This window comes from Phacochoerus africanus, chromosome 15, assembly GCF_016906955.1.
Source record: "Phacochoerus africanus isolate WHEZ1 chromosome 15, ROS_Pafr_v1, whole genome shotgun sequence".
NCBI classification, from domain to species: domain Eukaryota; kingdom Metazoa; phylum Chordata; class Mammalia; order Artiodactyla; family Suidae; genus Phacochoerus; species Phacochoerus africanus.
Window position 1 is genome coordinate 42,299,896 of NC_062558.1, and position 22,427 is coordinate 42,322,322.

At 55.7% G+C, this 22,427-nt stretch overlaps 1 protein-coding gene across 4 annotated transcripts; it reads left to right on the forward strand.

Annotated features, from left to right (window-relative positions):
- Positions 1–1,012: 1,012 nt before the first annotated feature.
- On the forward strand, positions 1,013–19,952 carry TMEM119 (transmembrane protein 119). Of its 4 annotated transcripts, none has more exons than XR_007132301.1 (4): positions 1,013–1,847; positions 3,478–3,636; positions 17,055–18,236; positions 19,906–19,952. XR_007132301.1 is itself a non-coding variant. In XM_047761486.1 (3 exons), exons 2-3 carry the CDS (start codon positions 3,619–3,621, stop codon positions 17,898–17,900), a joined length of 864 nt encoding a protein of 287 aa, XP_047617442.1. In that variant the 5' UTR covers positions 1,013–1,847; positions 3,478–3,618; the 3' UTR covers positions 17,901–19,105. The 4 variants fall into 4 exon arrangements, 2 of the variants coding, with proteins under 2 accessions (XP_047617442.1, XP_047617443.1); XR_007132300.1 differs by lacking the exon at positions 19,906–19,952 and adding an exon at positions 18,603–19,105; XM_047761486.1 differs by lacking the exon at positions 19,906–19,952 and having other exon boundaries at positions 17,055–19,105.
- The last annotated feature ends 2,475 nt before the right edge of the window (positions 19,953–22,427 follow it).

A 22,427-nucleotide genomic window follows, 5' to 3' on the forward strand; every position in this document is an offset into this window, starting at 1 on the left:
CCTTGTCCTTTGCTGGCCACTAGCCTAAATATCTCACGGTCCAGACAGACCGACCTCAGCCCTCACTGTTCACCCACCCTTCCTGCCTTTGGTCACCAGCCCCCCACTACCTCTCCACTTGCTAAGGCTTGTCTTCCCCAGGCCCTGAGGCCTTTTTGAGCTTTGGGTTGACCCAGCCATGCCTCTGGGCTCCCCTTTTGCTCATCCTCCCCACTTCCTTCTCCTCATCCCAGGCACAGAGACCAGCCTGGATGACCAACAGGTAACACCAGGTGACTCCTCCTCCGCTTGGGACTCGATCTCTCCATCTGTAAAATGGGTGCCAGGTCTGCCCATGTCACTGAGTGGCCTTTGGTCACTCATCCGTCCCTCCCACATAAGGCAGGGACCTGTGGATTGTTCATTCTCCAGAAAGCTCAGCCTGCTGCCTGGTCCTGTCTGTGCCATGGGTGAGTGCCCAGGGCCATATGATAAATAACAAAGGCAGTAAAGGGGTCGTGGCAGCTCACTCTTGTGTGCTCATCATGGGTTCACTCATGTTAACCTCATGTTTTCTGCTTTAACCCTTACCCTGTGACATAGGTTCTATTTGTAACCCTATTTTACAGAGGAGTGCATTGAGGCTCAGAGAGGTTCAGTGGCTTCCCTAAGGCCACACAGCTTGAAAAATGAGATCTGAGATTCAATTCTTTCTTTCTTTTTTTTTTTTTTTTTCTAAGGCCATACCCACAGCATATGGAGGCTCCCAGGCAGGGGTCCTATTGGAGCTGCAGCTGCCGCCTAAACCACAGCCACAGCAATGCGGGATCCGAGCCACGTCTGCAACTTACATCACAGCTTATAGCAATGCTGGATCCTTAACCCACTGAGCGAGGCCAGGGATGGAACCCACGTCCTCATGGATACTAGTCAGATTCGTTAACCACTGAACCAGGACGGGAACTCTTTTTTATTTTTTTTTCTTTTCTTTTCTTTCTTTCTTTCTTTCTTTCTTTTTTTTTTTAAGATTCAACTCTGAAGACCTTCTGGTGACATCAGCCACCAGAGACTGACTCCTTAAGGAGGGGCTGGGAACTCCCCAAATCTCCAAGGCTCAAAGCCACACCCTTGGCTTGACTTCCCATCAGCCATAGAGCGGAGTGCTCCCCAGAGAACTCACATGGAAAGGCTCAGAGCCGGTGGTCCTCACCTGGGGGCGACTTTGCCCCCCATCGGACATCTGGAATGTCTGGAGATAGTTTTGGTTGTCACATCTTGAAGGAGCACTGCTGGGATCAGGGACCTTGCTAAATATCCTGCAGTGCACAGGACAGCCCCCTGCAGCAAAGAAATATCTGGTCCAGGGAGTTGTGTGATGCAACCGGTTAAGGATCCAGCATTGTCACTACAGTGTGTTGCTGCCGTGGCTGAGGTTTGATCCCTGGTCCAGGAACTTCCATCGGCCACAGGTGTGGTCAAAAGAAGAGTCCAGTCCAAATATCAATGGCATTGAGGTGGAGAAATCCCACTTTTCCTGCTCAGGGGTGAGAGCCCTCCGGAGGTCCCCTTCTCAGAAAGAGCTTCCCCTTCTATGGAAACCCAAAGGGGCTTCTGTATGGCCACGAACGTGGTTGTTGAGCATTCTCTGGGTGGCTGGAAGGTTGTAGCCATGGTGGCCCGGCTTTTGCCACCTGGGGGCCCACAGAGCTGGTGCCTGATGCCCGAGGCCGACAGAACAAGGACACTGTCACAGCCTTGTCGAGGGACAGCCTTGGAGCTGCTTTCCCAGGAAAAGGAGAGAGAGGAATGGGCCCAGGCCAGGAGACTCGGGCACCAAAGCGGTGAAGACACAGTGCCTTTGCCAGCAGGTGAGCCCTTCGGGGGGCGGGGGTGGGGGGCATCGTTGGTGAGGCATGGCTCCCCCTGCCTCAGCATGGCTTCTGGCAGTCCTTCCAGAAGACCCTGCTGTTTTGCCTTGTGTCTGGCCTCCCGGCGCCCTAGAGTGACAGGCCTCGAGTGATTTCCCCCAGAGCTTCAGCTGCCACTCTGCAAATCACTCGGAACAAACGAGGATGTAGGAGAGTGGGATCCCCTAGTCACACCAACTGAAGCTTCTGGAACCCAACTCCTGCCTGCTGAGACTTCCATCTCATGTGTTGACATATGCGTTGGCTGAATACAGGAAAGCTGTCACCTCTCACCCTCACTCTGCTCAGCCTCTCAAGCCTTCTTGCTCTTTCTTCCTCGCATACTCCTGCCTCAGGACCTTTGCACCTGCTCTTCCTCTGCCTGGTATTTTCTTCCCAGACGCCTGCGTGGCTGACATCTTCTTGCCTTTGCATTTCAGCTTGAATGTCACCTCCTCAGAGAGGCCCTCTCTGCAGCTCTGTCCCCAGTTTTTCTTTAGGACACCCCCCCACACCTCCATTTCCCCTTCAAGGTCCTGAAGACCACCTGGAATGAGTTTATTGACATGAGGATTTTTGCTATGCAAGAGCAGGGGGCCTCTATCCCTCACTCTCTCCTTGTCACTGCACAGTGCCTGTCACACACTAGGACTTCAGGAAATATTTACTGAATGAACAAGTGAGCAAGGGAGGTTGGCCAGGGCATGAGGATGGAAGCAGGGTAATGGGGCTGGTAAAAAGCTAAGGGCCGAAGGCAGAAATCAAGGGAACCCTGAATTTAAGGCTGAGAGTCAGGCAGACTGGGTTCGAATCCTTGCTCCACTGCTTACTTGTTGTGGGACATCGAGCATCTCTAACCTCTGGGTGCCTCAGCTTCCACACCTGTGAAATGGGGAGAAAAGACCTGGCAATTCCTACGGCTGTGACGTGGCCAGTTCACTGCAGGTGCCCAGCTCGGGCCCATCCTGGAGAGACAGTCTACTGGGCAGCTGTGGAGCCTCTGAGGGTACTGTGAGGGCCTCCAAGAGAAGCCCAGCTTGTGTGGTTTGGGGAGCAAGCCCCCACCCTGCTGAGCTCGCCGTCTTTTAGCCTAAAATTAGCTCATGAATTCCTTGGCTGCCTGGCGGGTGCTTCCAACCGACAATTCAAACCAGATGTTTCCAGCTGTTGGGACCCATCCCCCCCGGCCAGTGCCTGCGTGTGTCCCAGGGAGGTCGGACACAGCCCAGGGGAGATCGATCTTCTGCACATACTCAGGGGCCCTGGTGGCAGGACGGGTGTGAGCGGGAGTGAGCCTGGGCTGGCAAGCTCACCCCTCCAAGGGTGGGGCAGGGGGCCCTTGCCAGCTGACTTGCTGGTGGCTGGCGGTTGGGGTAGGCTGCTCTGCCCCTTTGCACCCAAGAATCTTAGGATGCGCCTGCTGTACATGAGGCCTCTGTATTCACTGATGGTGTGAGAAAGATTCTCCGTCCGTAGAGCCACTTGTGTTGCTGTTATCATTAGCATACGTACTTAGTGCCACGTACAAAGGCTCATTGCATTCTCACAAGAACCCAGGGAAGCCGGTGTTACTCTTACCCCCCTTTTACAGATGAGGAACTGAGCCCCAGAGTGGTGAGGCGACTCAACCCAAGGTCACTCAGCTCCGAAGCAGCAGAACCCAGGGGTCCCTGAAGCGTGAGTGGTCTTGGCTCATCCTGGGTGGGATTTGCCTCCTGACTGTCACCCCCACATGGCCCCGTCCTTCATGGTGAGTGAATCTGCGGGCTAAGGAAGACCCTTCTATGAGGTTGTCCCTGGGCCCAGGTGCAGAAGGATGACTCCTGGCAGCTGATAGGAAGAGGTGGGTCCGCAGGAACCCCAGGAGCCGAGTTTTGGGTCCCAGCGGAGTCAGAAGCCAGTGGCCAGGGAAGGGCTGGGGATCTGCATGGGCTCCGGGGGGGCCTTAGGTGGAGCCCCTTCCCCTCCCCAGAGCCATCACTTGCTGAGGTGTGCTCAAGAGAAAGGGTGTGTGTGTGAGAGTGTGTGTGTGTGTGTGTGTGTGTGTGTGTCTGTGGTGATAAAGAGGAGAGGGGCTTGGTGCAGGGGGGAGAGAGGTGCTGAAGGGTTTCACACACACGGGGAACCATGTTTGATCTTCATTCATAGTAAGAGCAAAAAACTCCTGCAAATGCCCACAGAGGTCTGGCACCATATGGCCCTGGTGCCCTCTGACCTCACTTCCTCCCACTAACCCCACCACTCACTCTGTTCCAGCCTTGCCAGACACTTTTCTTTCCCAGACCTTGAAAAGGTCAGGTGCCCCCTACCTCAGGACCTTTGCATCTGCTCTCCCCTCGGCCTGGATCACGTGTCTCTGACTCACGGTCACTCTCACATCCCTCAGGTCTTTCTTCGGATGTCACCCTTTCCCTGCTCGATTTTTTTCTCCATACCTCTTACCACCATCTGCCATACTGGATATAATGACTAAGTTATCTTTTTTTTTCTTCTTGGCCATGCCTGCAGCACTCAGAAGTTCCTGGGACAGGGATTGAACCCACACTACAGCAGCGACCCAAGCCACAACAGTGACAACACCAGATCCTTAACCTGCTGAGCCACCAGGGAACTCCAAATTACTACCTTCTCTTTCTAAGGGTCTTCCTGTCCCCCTAGACAGGGTAAGCTCCCCGAGGACAGGGATTTCCATCTGTTGTGTGCTCTGCTGTGGCCCCAGTGCTCGGAAAGTGTCTGGTCCACAGTACATGCTCTGTAAGGATTTGTTGAGAGCGAGAAGGAAGAAAGGGAAGGGGGAAGAAGAGGACAGATGGGAGAGAGACGGAAGACGGGCTAGACGGTCTTGGTGTAAAGTGACGCTGTACTGGGTGCTTGGGTCACTTTGGGGCCCTAAAATCCAGCTCTGAGCCCTCCCCACGCCCCCTCCCTGCTCAAAGACATTCAAGAGCCCCCCATTTCCAACAGTGCTGCTAATGCAGTTCAGAAGCATCATCTCAGTGCCTTCTCAGGGTGGGGTGGGGGTGGGGCGGCAGGGGCTCGGGCAGCAGCCCACCTGAGGTCACCACATGGGGCATGGGCTCCTGGCAGAGCAGGACAGCAAGGCCAGGTCTGCAGGGGCGCTGAGTGTTTACATTCCTGGCTCCCGTGCGGGGTTCACGGAGCTGCCTCTTGCACCGGCCCTTGGGAATGTAAATGTTTACAAGGCAGTGTGCAGCTGGAGGCCACCAAGGCCACAGGAAGCCAGGGATCCTATCGGCTCTGGTGCACCCATCCCGAAAAGAGATGGAGGCTGCGTTCTTCATTTTGTTTTTTTTTTTGGTCTTTTTGTTGTTGTTATTGTTGTTGTTGTTGTTGTTGTTGTTGCTATTCCTTGGGCCGCTCCCTCGGCATATGGAGGTTCCCAGGCTAGGGGTCCAGTCGAAGCTGTAGCCACCGGCCTACGCCAGAGCCACAGCAATGCGGGATCCGAGCCGCGTCTGCAACCTACACCACAGCTCACGGCAACGCCGGATCGTTAACCCACTGAGCAAGGGCAGGGACCGAACCCGCAACCTCATGGTTCCTAGTCAGATTCGTTAACCACTGTGCCACGACGGGAACTCCCCCATTCTTCATTTTTGAAGAAGACTCGAACTGAGTCATAACCAATGCAAAACACAGCCCCTGAAGTGTGCAGCCTGATTTTTCCAGACGTGCGCCCACATAACCGCTACCCAGACCTTGTACATCTCCAGCCCCAGAAGATTTGCTGGTGCCCCTTTCTAGTCTGTGGTCCCCAAGGGTAACTGCTCTTCTGATTTCTGTCCCCTTAGCTTAGTTTTGCCTTTGTTCTAGAACTTTCTGTAAGTGGGGTCACCCAGTCTGTGTTCTGTTGGGTCCGTGTCTCTCGCTTGGTGTGTCTATGACATTCATTCCCATCGTCTGCTTCCCATCTCTTCCTTCCACTGGGTGGGAGCATCTGCTGCATGAGCCAGTCTGTTCATCAGTTCTTCTGTTGGTGGACGTTTGGGTTGCTGCCAGTTTTTTTTGCTATTGTGGATGAAGCGACTATGGGCCTTTTGGTCTCTGAATGTGTGTTTTCATTCCTCTTGGGAGAATACTGGGGAAAGACATGGCTGGTTCATCCGGAAAGTGTGAGGTTAACATCATAAAACCCACCAGACTCTCTTCCAAAGAGGTTGTGATGTTTTTCTCCCCCATTGGTGGTGAGTTGTTTGCTGAGTTGGGGCAACAAGTGGAGAATTCACCTAGAATCACAGAGCACGGGAGATTTGAGCCTCTGCTGACCCTTCCTGGTGCCACAAGGGAAACCAAGGCTGAGGTTACACAGTGCAGGAGGGGCAGAGCCAGAGGGAAGTCAGGTCGCCCAGTTTACAGACTGTAATTAAGCCTCCGTGGTGGGAACCCATTAGCACCTTTCTGATTTCCCTGGAAGGGGCCTGGTGCCACGACCTTTTCCACCACAGGGCCTTTGCACCTGCTGTTTGTTTCCTTTCTTTCCTTCTGCTCCTTCCTTCCTACCTTCCTTCCTTCTTTCCTTCCTTCCTCCGTCCGTCCTTCCTTCCTTCCTCCGTCCTTCCTTCCTTCCTTCCCTCCCTTTCTTTCTTTCTTTCTTTCTTTCTCTCTTTCCTTCTCTCTTTCTCTCTTTCTTTCTCTCTCTCTCTTTCTTTCTTTCTTTCCTCCTCCCTCCCTTCCTTCCTTCCTTTCGTTGCTGCCCCCACAGCCTGCGGAGTTCCCAGGCCAGGGATCAGATCTAAGCCGTAGTTGTGACCCATGCCACTGCGGTGGCAATGCTGGATCCTTAACCCACTGTGCTGGGCTGGAATCAAACCTCCCAGTGCTCCCAAGATGCAGATGATCCCGTTGCACCACAGCAGGAATTCCAGTTCCTCTTGCTCCTTGAGTGTCTGTTTCCTCTTACCCTGCAGCTGTCAGTTCTGCTACCTCATCTGGGAGGCCGGCCCTGACCACAACTGCTAAGCTAGCTGCCTGGACCCACCTGCCCCCACCCCTTTCCAAGCTGCTTCCTGTCTCCCCGGCCTTTTCATCTCTTTGATAGCATTTTGCAGAGCTGGGTTGTTTTCCTGACTTGCCAGTTGTCTTGCTTCTCCTATGTGTCATCTGCTAGGGGCTCCCTGGGGCAGGAGGGCCTGCAGAGCAAAACAATGTTGCAGTAAATTCCCTCCCTGGGCCTCAGTTTCCCATCTGGAACATGGGCAGGTTGGACTAGAGTCATTCAGCCAGCAGAGGGGCATTTATTGAGCAGCTACTGTATTCCAGGCACTGGTTCTGGGGATACAGTGACAGAAAAAGTCTTCATTCTGGACCCGAGAAACTAGAGACGCATGGAAACTAAGACGCCTGCCTTAGAGGTCTGGGCGTGGAGCTGAGGCTGCTGACCTCCCTCCCCAGAGGCTGGGGTTCAGGGGGGGCTTCCTGGAGGTGGTGGTAACTGAGTTATGGGCTACACAGATGGGTCAGCCAAGGGGCTGCATAGAGGACGGCACTGCAGGTGGAGGGAACAGCCTGAGCGAAAGTGTGTCAGTATCTGGTATCATTCAAAATGCTCTCCAGGCCCCGCACAGTTCCTGGGACACAGGGGTCTTTGGTAAAGAGCTGGGGCAGAAGTGACTATCTCCAGTTTGCAGATGGGAAAACTGAGGCCTTGGAGGTTTTGCCAGTACACCCAGGCCTGCCTGGAGAGGCCCACTCTGCCTCCTAGAAGCCCCCAGCAGAGGCTGCCACGAGTGTCTCTCTGGAGGCCAGGCCTCACCAGCCACATGAAAGGCCTGGGTTATTTTTGCCCAGAGGGCAGGCCCCAGTGGTCTTGGGGGCTGTGTAATTAGAAGTGGCTCCGAGCCACGAGAGGCTGGACCTGGGATCTCTGGTGGGCCAGACAGCCCGCCCTAGGCTCAACTGGGGAGGACTCTGGCAGAGACTCAAGCCAGGATGGTTTTCCCTCCCCTCGCTGCCTCCTCAGCCCTGGCTGTTCAGTGGGGAGGGGGTCAAGGCTGCCAACTTGCATGGTGGGCACAGGGTGGGGTCCCTGAATTCTCTCAAGGCGGGGCAGAGGCCCCGTTGCTCTCTGCCCCTGAAATTACAAGTTGCAAGCGAGTGGCCTGGCCTGTTCTGTGCCACAGGCCTGCCCACACCCCTTGGAGCCATAGCACTATAGGCCACAGGGATCACCCGGGCCAGGCTGCACAGTGGGTGCTGGAGCTGGAGAATGTGGACTGTGAGACCCTCAGGATGGGTGAGGACAGGCTGAGAACTTGAGAGTAGAGGGCAGAGTGGTCATTGATGTGGCAACAAGCATTTATTGAGCACCTACTGTATTCCAGGCATTGTTCTAAGATGTTGGAGTTATGACCGTGCACAAATTGGACAAAGTTCCTGGTCCCTGTGTACCTGGTTCATTTACTTTTACTCGATAATAATCTTCAGGAGCTGCTCTGAAGGTGCTGGGTTCCCTCCTACCTCTGGGCCTTTGCATGTGTTGCTTTCAGAGCTAGGTATCCTCTTGCATCCTTGCCTTCCTAAATACCTCCACAAGTAGCTCTATTTTCACTTCCTCATGGAGGCCCCCATGAGCTCCAGGACCAGATTAATCCCCCCAGACTGGCCCTGGAAATATGCCATCCCACCTCAGCCCAGTTTGCAGTTAGATATCCGTGTCTTTGTTTGCGTACTGTTGCAGCCTCCTCTCTCCAAGCCTGTCTTTGCTCGTCACGCTCTCCCAGGGCTTGACACAGGGCTGAGTGTAAAGTAAATGCTTAAGAAAGGATTGTAGAATGAAGAAAATTTAGAATCTCAGAGCATCAGAACCTGAGCCCTGGCTTGTGCCGGGCATCTAGACCGACGCCACATTTACCTGCAGCCCAGAGAGGGGCAGAGATTTGCCCAGCCAGCCACAAGTGATGTGTGGGTAGGTGCTGGGACCCAGTGATCTTTTTTTCTCCCGTCGATGACTGATGTTCTTCTGTTTTTGCTGTTCTGTCCTCAGATTGTGGGTTGGTATATCTGGCTTAAGGAGGGCATGTGTGTCTTTGTGTGTGTGTGTGTCTTTGTGTGTGTGTGTGTCTTTGTGTGTGTGTATCTTTGTGTGCGTGTGTCTTTGTGTGTCTGTCTTTGTGTGTGTGTCTGTGTGTGTGAGAGAGACATGGTCTGATAGCCCTTTAACGGGGTCACTAGCCTGGAAGTTTCATTTCTGGATAAGACACAGGGGCTGGTGAAGAAGAAAGGGCTCTGATTCCCAACATGCTCTTGGCTCCCTGGGAGGTGCTGCTGCCATGAACCTCAGGGTCCACATCTGTCCAATGGGCTTGGCTTCCTCACTCACCCCTCCCCAAGGGTTTATGGATCCTGCAGGGTTTGAGGCACAATGACAGGCTCTCTTGGGGGAGGAGAACTCAGTGCTTTGGAGGGTGGAAGAGCCCAGCCAGCTCTGCAGGGAGCAAATAATAATATTCAACCGCAGTGTGAGAGACAGAATCAGGCCCTTCCCCCAGAAGTGTCCACATCCTCATCCCTGGAACCTGTGAACATGAACAGCATCCTACCTGGCAAGGGGATAGGTAGGTAGGATGAGGGTAAGGCTCTTAGGTGAGAAGCTGATCTTGGATTATGGGCATGGGCCCAGTGTCATCACAAACTTCCTTAAATAAGGAGAGGGGAGTTCCTGATGTGGTGCAGTTGGTTAAGAATCTGGCTGCATGGAATTCCTGTCGTGGCGCAGTGGTTAACGAATCCGACTAGGAACCATGAGGTTGCAGGTTCAATCCCTGGCCTCATTCAGTGGGTTGAAGATCCGGCGTTGCCGTATGCTCTGGTGTAGGTCGCAGATACAGCTTGGATCTGGCTTTGCTGTGGCTCTGGTGTAGGCTTGGCAGCTACAGCTCTGATTAAACCCCTAGCCTGGGAACCTCCATATGCTGCGGGTGTGGCCCTAAAAAAAGGACAAAAAGGCAAAAATAAATAAATAAATAAACAAACAAGAGAAGGGATTGGGGAGTTCCTGTCGAGGTGCAGCAGAAACGAATTTGACTAGTATCTCTGAGGATATGAGTTCAATCCTGGCCTCTCTCAGTGGGTTAAGGATCCGGCGTTGCCGTGAGCTGTAGTGTAGATCGCAGACATGGCTCAGATCCTGCGTTGCTGTGGCTGTAGCTGGGAACCTCCATATGCCATGGGTGTGGCCCTAAAAAGAAAAAAAAAAAAAAAAAGAACAAAAAAGAAGAAGAGAGTTTGGAAGAGAGAATAGAGAGATGGCAGCATGAGGACTCAGCCCCCTGCAGCTGGCTGTGAGCAGAGGAATGCAGGCAGCTCCTAGAAGCTTGAAAAGGCAGACACAGATTCTCCCCCACCTAAGACCCCAGAATAAACACAGCCCGGCTGACACCTTGATGTTTAGCCCAGTGAGACCCATCTCTGATTTCTGGCCGCCAGAACTCTAAGACGATGAGTGTGTGTTTTCTTAGGTCCCTTAGTTTGTGGCCGTTTGTTACAGCAATTGTAGGAACTCATACATGGGGCATCTGGCCAATGCTTTGATGTTAGCCCATGTCCCCAGCAGCCATGAACAGAAGAAATTCTCTATCCTCATTTTGCAGGTAATAGAAGAGGCTCTGTGTGGGGCAGGACCTGGAGAAGGTGGGACTTGAACTCATTGAACCCAGGTCACTCTGCCTTTGGTCTGAGGGCTGCTCTGGCCCCAAAGGAGGAAGATAGAACAGGATCCTGGCTGAGGCTTGGGCCTCTTGGAGCAGGCCCTGATTGGGTGGGTTGTGTCCCTTGATTTCTTAGGGTTCGATTCCTTGCAACCCTCAGACTACTTGGGCAGGGACTCCTTCCCCGGCAGCGGGCCCTGGGGCAGGTCTGGCCTCTCCTGCCTGCCTGCGGTCCGGTCTAAGGCAGGGCTGGGACACACCCTGGCCATCTTTTTCTTTTCCTTTTTAGGGCCACACCTTTGGTATATGGAGGTTCCCAGGCTAGGGGCTGAGTGAGAGCTGCAGCTGCCAGCCTACACCGCAGCCACAGCAATGCAGGGTCTGAGTAGCATCTGCAACCTGCACCATAGGTCATGGCAACACCAGATCCTTAACCCACTGAGTGAGGCCAGGGATGGAACCTGCATTCTCATGGATACTAGTCGGGTTCTTAACCCGCTGAGCCACGACAGGAACTTCCCCCCACCCCACCCCTGGCCATCTTGAGATGGGTACAGCTGCTACAACATGTCCTGTGGGCCAATTGCCCCAGGGGGCATGTGTGCAAATGTGTGTGTGTGTGTGTGTGTGTGTGTGTGTGTGTGTACCTGTCCCCTGGTGGATGGTCCCCCATCCCCTCAGGATCCAAAGTTTGGGGTGATCTCAGAGAAGATGGGAAGTTCTCTGGTTTTATTTTCCAAACAATTGCCTCCTCTTTGGGGAGGAGAGTAGGGACCAGAGAGGGGAACAGCCAGAGTCTAGGGCCCTGGTTCCTAAAGGGCTGGCATGATCTGGTCATTCATGCACTCCCCCTGCTCCAAACCTTCCTTGGCTCCCTCCTGCCTCCTACATGAGGGCCCTTCTAAGGCTTTATTCCAGTGAATTCTCCTGCCCTTGTCATCTGATCCCATCTCATGTCGGCTTCATGCTCCAGCCCAATTTAACTACAGCCCCTGGTCTGTGCGTGACATCCCCAGCCCCCAGGCCTTTGTCCACTCTGGGCCTGCCTCCTGTGATGCCCTTCCAGGGTCCCCGCTTGCTGGGACTCTGCTTGCTCACAGCCATGACCTCAGGGACGACTTGCCTGCTTCTTTCTCTGGGGGGACCTCTCTCTGTCCTGGGGTCTCCCTAGTGCTTGGCCTCCTCCTGCCACAGATCCATTTCTGTTGTGTAAAAAAGTAATTTACACAGGTCTGCTTCTCCTTGGATGTCTTTGAGCTCCCTGAGGGCTGGGCTGTGGCTGAGTCACCTCTGAGACTAGCCTAGCACAAAGCCTGGTGCACTCTAGCTGTTCACTAAGCATTTGATGAATAAATGCATAAATGAGCAAATGCAAAGGGCTACCAACTCACTGGATTCCTCTGGTCAGCCCGAGGGCCCAGTTCTTGGGCCTGTGACCCACCTAGCTCACATCGCTAGTTGAGCCTCTTGAATTCACCTGGCCTCAGTTTCCCCATCTGTGAAATGGGGCCATGACTTCTGCCCTGGTCATTCCACTTGGGGTATCGCGAGACCACGGATCTCAGGATGTCAGAGCCAGAGGGAAGCCTGAAAACTTCCCACCAGCCCCTGCAAATGGGGAAACTGAGGCCTGGAGAAGGGAAGGGCCTGGCCAGGGCCAGACAGCGGGTGTCAGCCCTTGCTCCCTGCCTCAGACCTGACCCACCATGAGCTCCCTTAAACACCACCCGGCTCCCACTCTGCGCCCTGAGCCTCGGAAAACTTGAGTCACAGCTGGAACCAAGTGCAGGGAATTTTCCTCCTCACTTCAGGGGCCTTGGAACCTCCCTGACCTTGTCCCCTTCTAAGGGGGGCAGGACTACAGCTCACCCGGCTAGGGGTGCGGCAGGACAGTTCGGGTCTGTGTGTCCATTGCCTCAGCCTGCGCCGGGGACCTGTGGTCCGGGAGGAAATGCCCCATCTAGTGTCCTCAGGCGTGGAGGGGGCGCCTGCGGGGCGTGATCGAGGGGGGGATTGTGTGTGTGGCCGAGCTTGGCCCCGCCCCTCCCCCTATCCCCACCCCAAACCCACTTAATGAAATCAAGCTGGCCCCGCGGAGCTGGAGCCGGAGCAGGGAGGGAGGAAGGAGGCGGGAGGGAGGGGAGGTGGAGGGGGAGGAGGGAGTGCGGGCAGCAGCCCAGAGCCGAGGCCACCGGGCACTGCCACGGACTCACTCTGTCCACCTGGCGGGAGCACCCTGTGAGCGAAGGAACTGGTGAGTCCCAGGGGCCTCTCCTCTTTCCGCGGAGACTGGGGGTGTCTCGGAGTTTAGGGGGCCGGTTTTGGAGGCTTCTCTAAGTCTGTGTGAGCTTTGAGTGTGTGTTGGAAGCTGTGGTTTGTGTGTGATCCGTCCTAAGGTGGCGGGTGGCGGGATGTGTGTGTGTCTTGGTTGTCTCCCAAGTGCAGTGCTGGGTTGGCCCAAGTGTTGTGTGTGCAGTTGGGGCCTTGCTGTAGGGGATGCGTTGTTCTTGGAAAGTGGGTGCCGGGGTGGGTGTTCCCGGGGGCCTCGGAAGGGTGGCATGGACAGGGTGGTCCGGCCCGTGGGGACCTATGGTGGGTCCTGGGTATGTATGTGCACGTGTTGTCAGAGAACCAGCCCGTTGTGTGTCGGCGTGTGTTCTCTGTGGATCTGTGCTGGTGGCCTTGTAGCTCTCTGGGGTGTCAGAATGTTGTTCGTCTATGTGTTTTGTGCCTGTGTTGGGTGTGTGTATATTGTGCGTCTAGGCTGCTACTGCTACTCTGTGTGTGTGTGTGTATGTGTGTGGCTTTCGAGCCCTCAGGACCCGGTCCCTCCCAGGCCTCCCCTCAAAGGGGCCCAGGTCCCTGTCCTCGACTGCCCCGGAGCAGGGGGTGGGACGCTTCAGCCAGACCCCTCCCCCCAAAGTCACTAATTGAAGCCAGGTTTTTGTGGGTTGCCCCTCCCCCTCTGGCCACCAGTCTCTGAATGGGGGTGGGGCAGCTGCTCTGGCCCCTCAGCCTCAGGACTTGGGGTATCTGGGCCTTTGGGATGAATTTGCAACCTCTGCCTATTCCTGACCTCAAGTGGGGCCATCACATCTGAAAACAATAAACCCGGAATGAGCTGGGCTCTTAAGAGAAGCTGTGCTGCCTGCTGGAGTCCTGGTCAATCACATGGTACCACTAAGTGACACCTATGTTGTGCCAACCACCGCTATTTCTTGTCCTGACAGTAGTCCAGAGAGGTGGCCTTGTGCCCATTGTACAGACGTGGACACCGAGGCTCAGCGGGGTGATGTGCCCGGCCTCAGGACACACAGCTGGGAAGTGACCTCCTCCTAGATATTTGGAGCCACCTCTCGGGTCAGGCTCAGCCCTGACTGGCAGTGTGACCCTGGGCAGGCCATTCCCAGTGTCGGGCCTGGGTTTCCTGTTGGGTAAAACGGGAGGGGGTGGCCTGATCCCACCTCCTAATGGCCTGTGAGTTTCTGGGTCCTAGACACAATGAGGACCCAGGCAGGAGGTGAGGACAGCTGATGGGCAGACAGATCATTTCAGAGCTGCCCAGGCCCCAGTGCACCCATTTTACATATGGGAAAGTCAGGCCCAGAGAGGTCGGGGGGCTCAGCAAGCAAGGTCGCACAACCATCTCCTGCGAGGCCCAGCTGGCTCCCCATATTTTCCTGTACCTTTCCTGGGGAGCCCCAAGGAGGGGGATGGCGGGGGGCGTGAGGGACTCTGAGAGTCAGGGTCTTAGCCTTTACGAGCCGGAGGTAGTTTGTGTGGCTTCTTTCCTTATCCTCTGCCCTGACCCCAAGGCTCGAGGGAAAAGAGACATTTTTCTCTAACTCACTGCTCTGTGTATGTGTGTGTGTGTGTTTCTTGTCCTGGATTTCTCCTTGGCCAGAGCTGAGATTTCATTCAATGAGGTAAAAAATTTGGTCTCTCCTGCTCAAGAAGGGGAGACAAAAAGCAAAATGATACATCAGGTGAGGCCAAATTTTTGTTGATGTGAGGTGGGAAAGGCTGGCTGGTCCTGGATCTCTGGGGTTGAAATTCAGCCGCTCCTGAACTCCCCCTTCCCGTGGGGAGGGCTTTCTGAATCGGAACACCTCTGTGGGGTGAGCCCTGTGCTCACCTCCCCACCCCGCCCCCAGGTCACAGACTGGGAATGTGAGGCCCAGAGGGGCCAGCAGCAGAACTAGACCCAGATGGAGCCAGGATTCTAATCCTGATCTAAGCAATCTCATGACTCTGCTGCCTGCAGACCTTCAGTGCAGCAACTTCACAGCCAGGCCCCCAGGAAAGGCCCCACTGGTCAGAGGTGGTCTCTATGGGGAGACGTGTCAGCTGCTGCCATGAAAAGTTTCTCCTGGGCTTGACTCAAGGAGGAAGGCAGGGAGGTGCTTGGTGAGAGACAAAAACCTCAAAGCTCAAAGCTGTCTGTAGGAAATTTTTCTAAACCTGCCAGCATGGGGAGGACCCCGGAGGACTCCTGAAGTTTGTGGGACATCTCAAATCCTGATTCCAGCCGACAAGGGATGTCAACCAGGGGGTGTGAGCCCGTGCCTAGACTAGCCCCAGGCACAGGAGGGTGCCTGTGTGTACATGTCACAAAGAAGAAAGTTCACACCCCAGTTCCGATGCTTATGTCTGTGTGTCCTTGGGTGGGTCACTGTCTATCTCTGAGCCTCCGTTTTCTCATCTGAAACATGGAGACAGTGCTAGTGCAAAAGGGCTTCTATGGAATTGAACCCACAGAAGGGGCTCAGAGGAGTAACCTGGGCTGAAAGTACATAGTGACCAACTCATTTCAAGGTGGTGGTGTCCCTGGTGTATCTTTTTTTTTTTTTTTTTTTGCCATCTGAGCTGGTTTGTCCAAATTCATGTCACATTGGGAGGCCCCAGGTCATTTGGAACAAGACACACCATGGCCCAGCGTCATTCCTACATCATCTCCTGAACCCATCAGTCCCCACAAGGTTGGGACTGTCGCATGTTTTGCAAAACAGGACCTGAGCCTGGGAGCTCAAGGGGACCTGCAGTCCAGGTGTTGGACATCCGACGTCCTCCTCCAGCACAGGAACAGGCTGTGTGGCCCTGGGCCTTCCCCTTGCCTTCTCTGGGCCCCTGTCTCCCCATCCCAACCCCCTGAGAGAGGGCACCTGAGTCAGGGGGATCGTAAGGCTTTTCGGTCTTGGTTCTTGCAGGCCCACCCAGCGCCAGGGGCCTGTGCCCTCGGCTGGGCTGGGCTGGGCTGGGGCTCCTGGGGGGCAGCCGGTGGGCCCAGGAAGGGGCACCTGAGTTTGTCTGAGAGCCCAGGTGGACTCACATCAGCGGGAGAGTTAGCACTTTAGAAGCCGGGCTCCTCCATAAAGCTGGGCCATAAGGAATTTATTAGTCAGCCAAGCTGTCTGGGCCGGAGAGGGTCTGGGGGTTCATGGCGGGAGCAGCCTTCCAGTGGGGGAGGGAGGTGTGGGCTTCGTCTGGATCCCATTTGGTTGCGGCCATAGGACGCAGGCTCCGGCTTTGTTTCAGGCAGGAGGGTTCCCCCGGGGCTCCCAGGCTCTGCTTCGAGCCTTGAGATGGGGTTAGCTGTGGGGCACATGCACACACAGGCCTCTGCTAAGTTCAGAATCTGGATGCTTCGAAACCTATGAATCTTCTGGAGACAGGATGGGACCGCAGAGGGGCGAGGGGCTGAGGGAAGGACTCCCCAGAGGAGGGGGTCAGCTCTCTGTTTCTCACTGAGCCTGACCATTGCCTGTATCCAAACTGGAACTCTTGGAGTTCCTGCTATGGCTCAGCGGTAATGAAACCAAATAGTAATCATTAGGAGGCAGGTTCGATCCCTGGCCCCACTCAGTGGCTTAAGGATCTGGCATTGCCATGAACTGTGGTGTAGGTCCCATACATGGCTCCGATCCTGCGTTGCCGTGGCTGTGGTGTAGGCTGAGAGTTGCAGCTCCGATTCGACCCCTAGCCTGGGAACTTCCGTTTGCTGCAAGTGCGGCCTTGAAAAGCAAACAAACAAAAACAAAAACACACCTGAATTCTTCCTTAACAAGTCACTTAGCCCCTCTGAGCCTCAGTTTCCTCACCTGGAAAATGGGAAGAATACAGTATCTTCCCTATTGGGTAGTTCTCAGGAGTCAGTGAGAAACTTCATGTAAGGAACATCCGAGTGCCTAGCTCGCGGCAGGCAAGGAAAGGGTAAATTCTTAGGATTGATTCAGCCAAGTCCATCAAGATACATTTATGGAGCACTTGCTGTATACTGATATGATGTGAAACCCTGAGGGTGCTGTGATAAATGAGGCTCAGCCCTTGCCCTCCAGAAGCTCAGGGTGAAGTCGGGGGGACAGGTGTGTACCCTCAGGATGGAGTCCATTGTATGGAGGCTCAGACCCTGGGGAAGGGAGGGAGCGACTTGCTGGGGTAGGTTCTATGTCCCCTGAGACCCTGGGTCCCACGCTGACATCTCTCCTGCCTCGCTTCCCCACAGGTCCCGGGCAACATGGTTTTCGAGGGGGCTTCCAGCCTCGCTGTGTCCCTGTTGCTGCTCCTGCGGGCCCTGCCCTCAGTGTCCTACTCCGTGTCCCTGCAGGGCACCTTCCTGGAGGACACAGGGGGCAGTGGGGAGGCCGAGGGCTCGTCGGCCTCCTCCCCAAGCCTCCCGCCACCCCAGACCCCAGCCCTCAGCCCCACATCCCTGGGGCCCCAGCCCACGCCCTTGGCAGGCCCCAAGCCCCCCACCAACTTCCTGGATGGCATCGTGGATTTCTTCCGCCAGTATGTGATGCTCATCGCCGTGGTGGGCTCCCTGGTGTTCCTGCTGATGTTTATTGTCTGTGCCGCTGTCATCACTCGCCAGAAGCACAAGGCCTCTGCCTACTACCCCTCGTCCTTCCCTAAGAAGAAGTATGTGGACCAGAGTGACCGGGCCGGGGGCCCCCGGGCCTTCAGCGAGGTCCCCGACAGGGCCCCCGACGGCAGGCCCGAGGAGGCCCGGGATTCCTCCCAGCAGCTCCAGGCTGACATCCTTGCCGCCACACAGAACCTCAAGTCTCCCGCTAGGGCCACCTTGGGCGGTGGAGACGGAGCCCGGATGATGGAGGGCAAGTCGGAGGAAGAGGAAAAAGGCGCTCGGGAGGTGGACCAGGACGCCCAGGGACGGGAGGTCCTGGCAGAGGAACCAGAGGTGCCGTCTGAGGAGCCCTGCCCAGCGGAGGTGGCCGGTGAAGGTCAAGGGGAGCCAGAAGCTGCTCCCTTGTTAGCCCAGGAAACCGGGGCCCAAGCCAGTTCCCCCGAAAGCCCCTGTGCTTGCAGCAGTGTCTCCCCCAGCATCTAACAGGCCTCTAGGGCTGCTGGCCCTGACTGTCGGACCCCTGGTGGTCACCTCCTGGGGCACAGAAAGGCCCTTTGGCCCTACTGCTCTCTGGCACCCTGTCCTTGGCCACTCCCCGCTGCAGATCCCAGCCCATCTCATCCTCCTCCAGCGGGCAGAGATGCTGGCCTCTCTTCCACCTCAGGAATCTCACTGACTTCCAGAACATGTGTCCTTACAGCCCCAAGGGCTCCATCCCTTGGGGACACGGAGCGGGGGATTGTGTCCTTGTCACAGCCATATCCATCGGGAAATGTGTGTCTCATCCGATCCCTTGTGACATCGCTGCTTTCCATCAAGGTAGGAAAGAAAAACAGAAGAAGAGTTTTGGAAGAGGTTGAACAGGAGATGCAGAGGGGCCTGGGGTTGGAGTAGTGAGAGCTAATGCTGAGGATCCACCTGGAAGCTTCGGTGAGGGACCCCCGCACATGTCACAACAGGCCCCTAAATGAGCATTTCCCAAACCGAGTTCCCTGGAAGAAAGATTCTGAGGTCCATTGAGTTGAGGAAACACTGCCTCTCTGCTCCATGCCACCCTGGCTTCCCCCCGGAGTGGCCCAAGGCTCTGACAAGTCCTGCAGTAAAGATGCCCATGGAATCTGATTTCGCTTAGCCTTGCCAAACTGCTTTTGACTGAGGCGTATTTTGTTTTTGTTTTTGTTTTAGAGCTACAGAGTAAAATTCTGCAGGGCACACTCTGGAAGTTACAGCTCTAAATGTTCCTGAAAGTGCCCCCTCCCCAGTTTCTGGGGGTGGGGTGGAGCTGGAGCTCAGCCCTCTCAGGGGTGCCTCTCATCCGCTACTGCTACCCAGTGAGGCAGATGAATGGACTCTCTCTTACCTAAAGCAGCCTAGAAGCTGGGGGCTGTGTGTGTGAGGAGCCCCCACTCTGGGGGGAGTCTGAGGGGATGGAGGAGGGTTTCCGACACCCAGCCTGGAGCAGGGGGGGCCCTGGTACCCCACCCTCCACACACTCTCATCTGGCAGCCTGTGCCTACAGCATTCTTTACTCCTCGACAAGGGAGCCTGAGCTCCGTCCTGATCTGGGGAGGCTCTGGGTGGGGGGTCCTCTTCCCCATCCCTCCATCTGGGTCCCCCTAACCTCTGCACAACTCTCCAGGTGCTGAGATATAACAAACCAGCACAATAAACCTTTATTCTGGCCTGAGTGTCCCTGGCTTTCTGAGTCTGCTGGGAGATGGGGGGCATCGCCCTAGGGCTGTTCTGTGGGGGTGGGGCAACTTTCCGGGGAACACATTGGCCAGGCCCTAGGGGCTAAATGGGCAGATTGACGTGCGAAAGGGAGGGAGGGACCTATGCCCCATGGGAACTGGGCAGGAGCTTGTGCCCCACCAGCCCTGGGCTTGTGGCCACAGAGAGGCAGGTTCCACATGTGGCTCTGCTATGTCGTGTGGCTGAGGGAGAGTCACCCACCTCTCCACTTCCTGGAGGAAACATGGGCCGTGGAGGGGCTCGGGGCTGGGGTTTGGGGTTCCCCTCCCCCTGTAGGGGGGCTGATGACTGGCATGGGTCTCAGGGACACACCCTTGGCCAATGGTACCTGGGTTGGAGGCCACCCTGGCCTTTGTCTCCTTGCCTGCCAGGCTCCTCCTTGCCTTTGATGACAAGTTCCTGCAGCCATGGCCCCCCCCTCTGCTCTGGAGCTGCCAGCTGGAATCCAGATACGGCTGGGCTGGAGCACGTGCTGGATCCCCGGGGTGATGGGGGCCGGGAGGCCATCCCTCCTGCAGCCCCTCTCCTCCGCTTGACCCCACATCCATCGGGAGGGGCCGGGGTTTGTGTTTCAGGACACACAATGGCCTCTGTCTTGCTCAGTAGGGGAGGGCCCTCCCTCTCTCAGCCCAGACAGGCTTCCTCTGGAGAACCAAGGGAGACTTGAGTACAAATACCGAATACCTGGATGCTGTGTGGCTGTGACCAAGTTACTCAACTTCTCTGTGTGTGACAGGCTCTCTCCTTGCTCCTGAGCTCCCGCGGGGTCCTACACACTGGGGTGTGGCTGGGAAGGCCTTGAAGCTTCCCCTGGACAGGCAAAACCCAGGTAAGACTAGCAGGCATTGGAGCTCCCTGGGGAATGGACAGGAAGGTTTCCCAACCAGCAGCAACCTTGTCAGTGGCTCACCATTAATGCCTGACTTGGCCCCCCAGAGGATGTGGAGTGTGTGGCATTGGCCATAGCCTGTGTCCCCAGGGACTGGAGGAGGATTAAGGTGCTTATGTGAGCCCCAGCGCAGGAGTCAGCCTCTCTCTCACCTCTGAGTTTTACAGCTACTATTCCCTCTGCCCATGACACCCTTCCACCCCCCTCCTTGCTAAGTCGCATCTTTTAGCTTCTGCCTTAGATGTCACCTCCTCCTGGGAATCTTCCCTGACACTGCCCCCCACCCCAGTTTCTCTTCCACAGCCCCCTGGGCTCAAGGATGGTGATAATTATTGCCAATTAATGAGCATCTGTTATGTGCCAGGCACTGCTCTGAGCTGCAGGCGTCGTTAACCCTGTGGGGTGGGCACTGTTTTCATTCCCATGTTACAGGTGAGGAAACTGAGGCCCAGAGAGCTGAAGCCAGTTGCCCAGGTCATACATTCAGGATTCTAGCCCCACAGTCTGGTTCTGGAGCCTGAGATCTCTGCTGGGCTCTACTGCTTGTTTTTTTTTTTTTTTTTTTTTTTTTCTCTTTTTAGTGCCACACCCTAGGCATATGGAAGTTCCCAGTTTAGGGGTTGAATCAGAGCTACAGCTGCCAGACTACACCACAGCCACAGCAATGCCAGATCCAAGCCACATCTGGGACCTCCACTGCAGCTTGCAGCAACGTTGGGTCCTTAACCCACTGAGTGAGGCCAGGGATGGAACCCATGTCCTTTTGGAGACTGTCTGGGATCCTTAACCCACTGAGCCACAATGGCAACTCCTCTACTGCTTTTTTGATGGATGGACGAGTGATTGAAGGAAGGAAGGAAGCCCCTGGGGAGGGGATAGCAGGATGCCACTGCCACCAGGGCTTTGAGCCCCTCCAGTCTGGTCCCGCATCTGCGATGGAGTTACCGAAGGGGCCTTTTACGGCTGCATATCTGGCTGGACCAGGGAGGAGTGAGCCATGGAGGGAGACTGGTGGGGCCTGTGGGGCTGGAACCAAACGAGGGGGAAGGACGGGGCTTAGGGGTGGGGTGAGGGGTTCCAGTGTTCCTGGGGAATAGGCCCCCACTGTCCCAGGGCTTATAAAACCACACAGCTGCTTCCGGCCTGGGAGTCTGTCCCTGGGCCAGTTGCCATGGGGTGGTGGTGGCGGGGGTGATGGGCACCGAGAAAAACCACCCCAAGACACAAACCTCAGCTCGGTGCAGGAAGGGGACTTCTGGTGACATCCTTGGGGGTGCTAAAGAGCCCCCCTTCCCCTGCCATGCCCTGCCCTGATCACTTGGCAGGCTGGGTGCACTGTGGCTGGGGTCATATCTAGGGCGACAGCAGTAGGGGCAGAACCCACCCCGCCCCTGGCAGCTCTGTGCCAGGTGCATCATCTTTAACCCTCTTGGGGTCCTCAAAGTAGTTTGGGCACTCGGGGGAGATCCCCTGGGTCACTGCCAACTCCATGCTTGCTCTCCTGGCTGTGTGGCCTTGGGTGAGTCACCTCACCTCTCTGGGTCTCCATTTCCATGTGTGTCAAGAGGATGATCCTCCCCTGCCTGGCGGGGCTCTCCACCTGCACAGTGGGATTACCTGGGAGCTTTGAAAAATCCTGACTTCTGAAGCCCACCCAGACCAATGAAATCAGAGTGTCTGAGGCTGTGGCTGGGCAGTGATCACTGCCAAGGGGCAAAATCCATGAGGAGAGGAGGCTTGGGTGCAGGATCCATCCATCACTGTCTCCCCAGCACATGGCACGGTGCCTGGCACCAAGCAGGTGCTCCATGGGTGCACATGTGTGTGAGGCTAAAGGGCGGCGGCGTGCCCGCACACCCATAACCACATTTAACCCTCCCCACAATCTCCACGGAGAGAGGAGCAATATCATTACCACCATTGTACAGATGAGAAAACTGAGGCTCAGAGGGGTATAGTGGCTTGCCTGAGGTCACACAGCCAAGCAAAGCTGGGGTTCAAATCCAGGTCTATCTGGCTTCTCAGGCTGGACCCCTCAGCGCTGAGCCTCCCTCCTCATTTTATTTATTTTTATTATTTTTATTTTTTTTGCTTTTTAGGGCCACACCCACGGCATGTGGAGTTTCCCAGGCTGGGTTGAATCTGAGCTGTAGCTGCCAGCCTACACCACAGCCACAGAAACGAGGGATCTGAGCCGCGTCTGTGACCTACACTACAGCTCACGGCAACGCTGGATCCTTAACCCACTGATCGAGGCCAGGGATTGAACCTGCGTCCTCGTAGTTGCTAGTCAGATTCGTTAACCACGGAGCCACAACGGGAACTCCTCTCCCTCCTCATTTTAGAACTTCATGGTCCAGAGGTAGAGC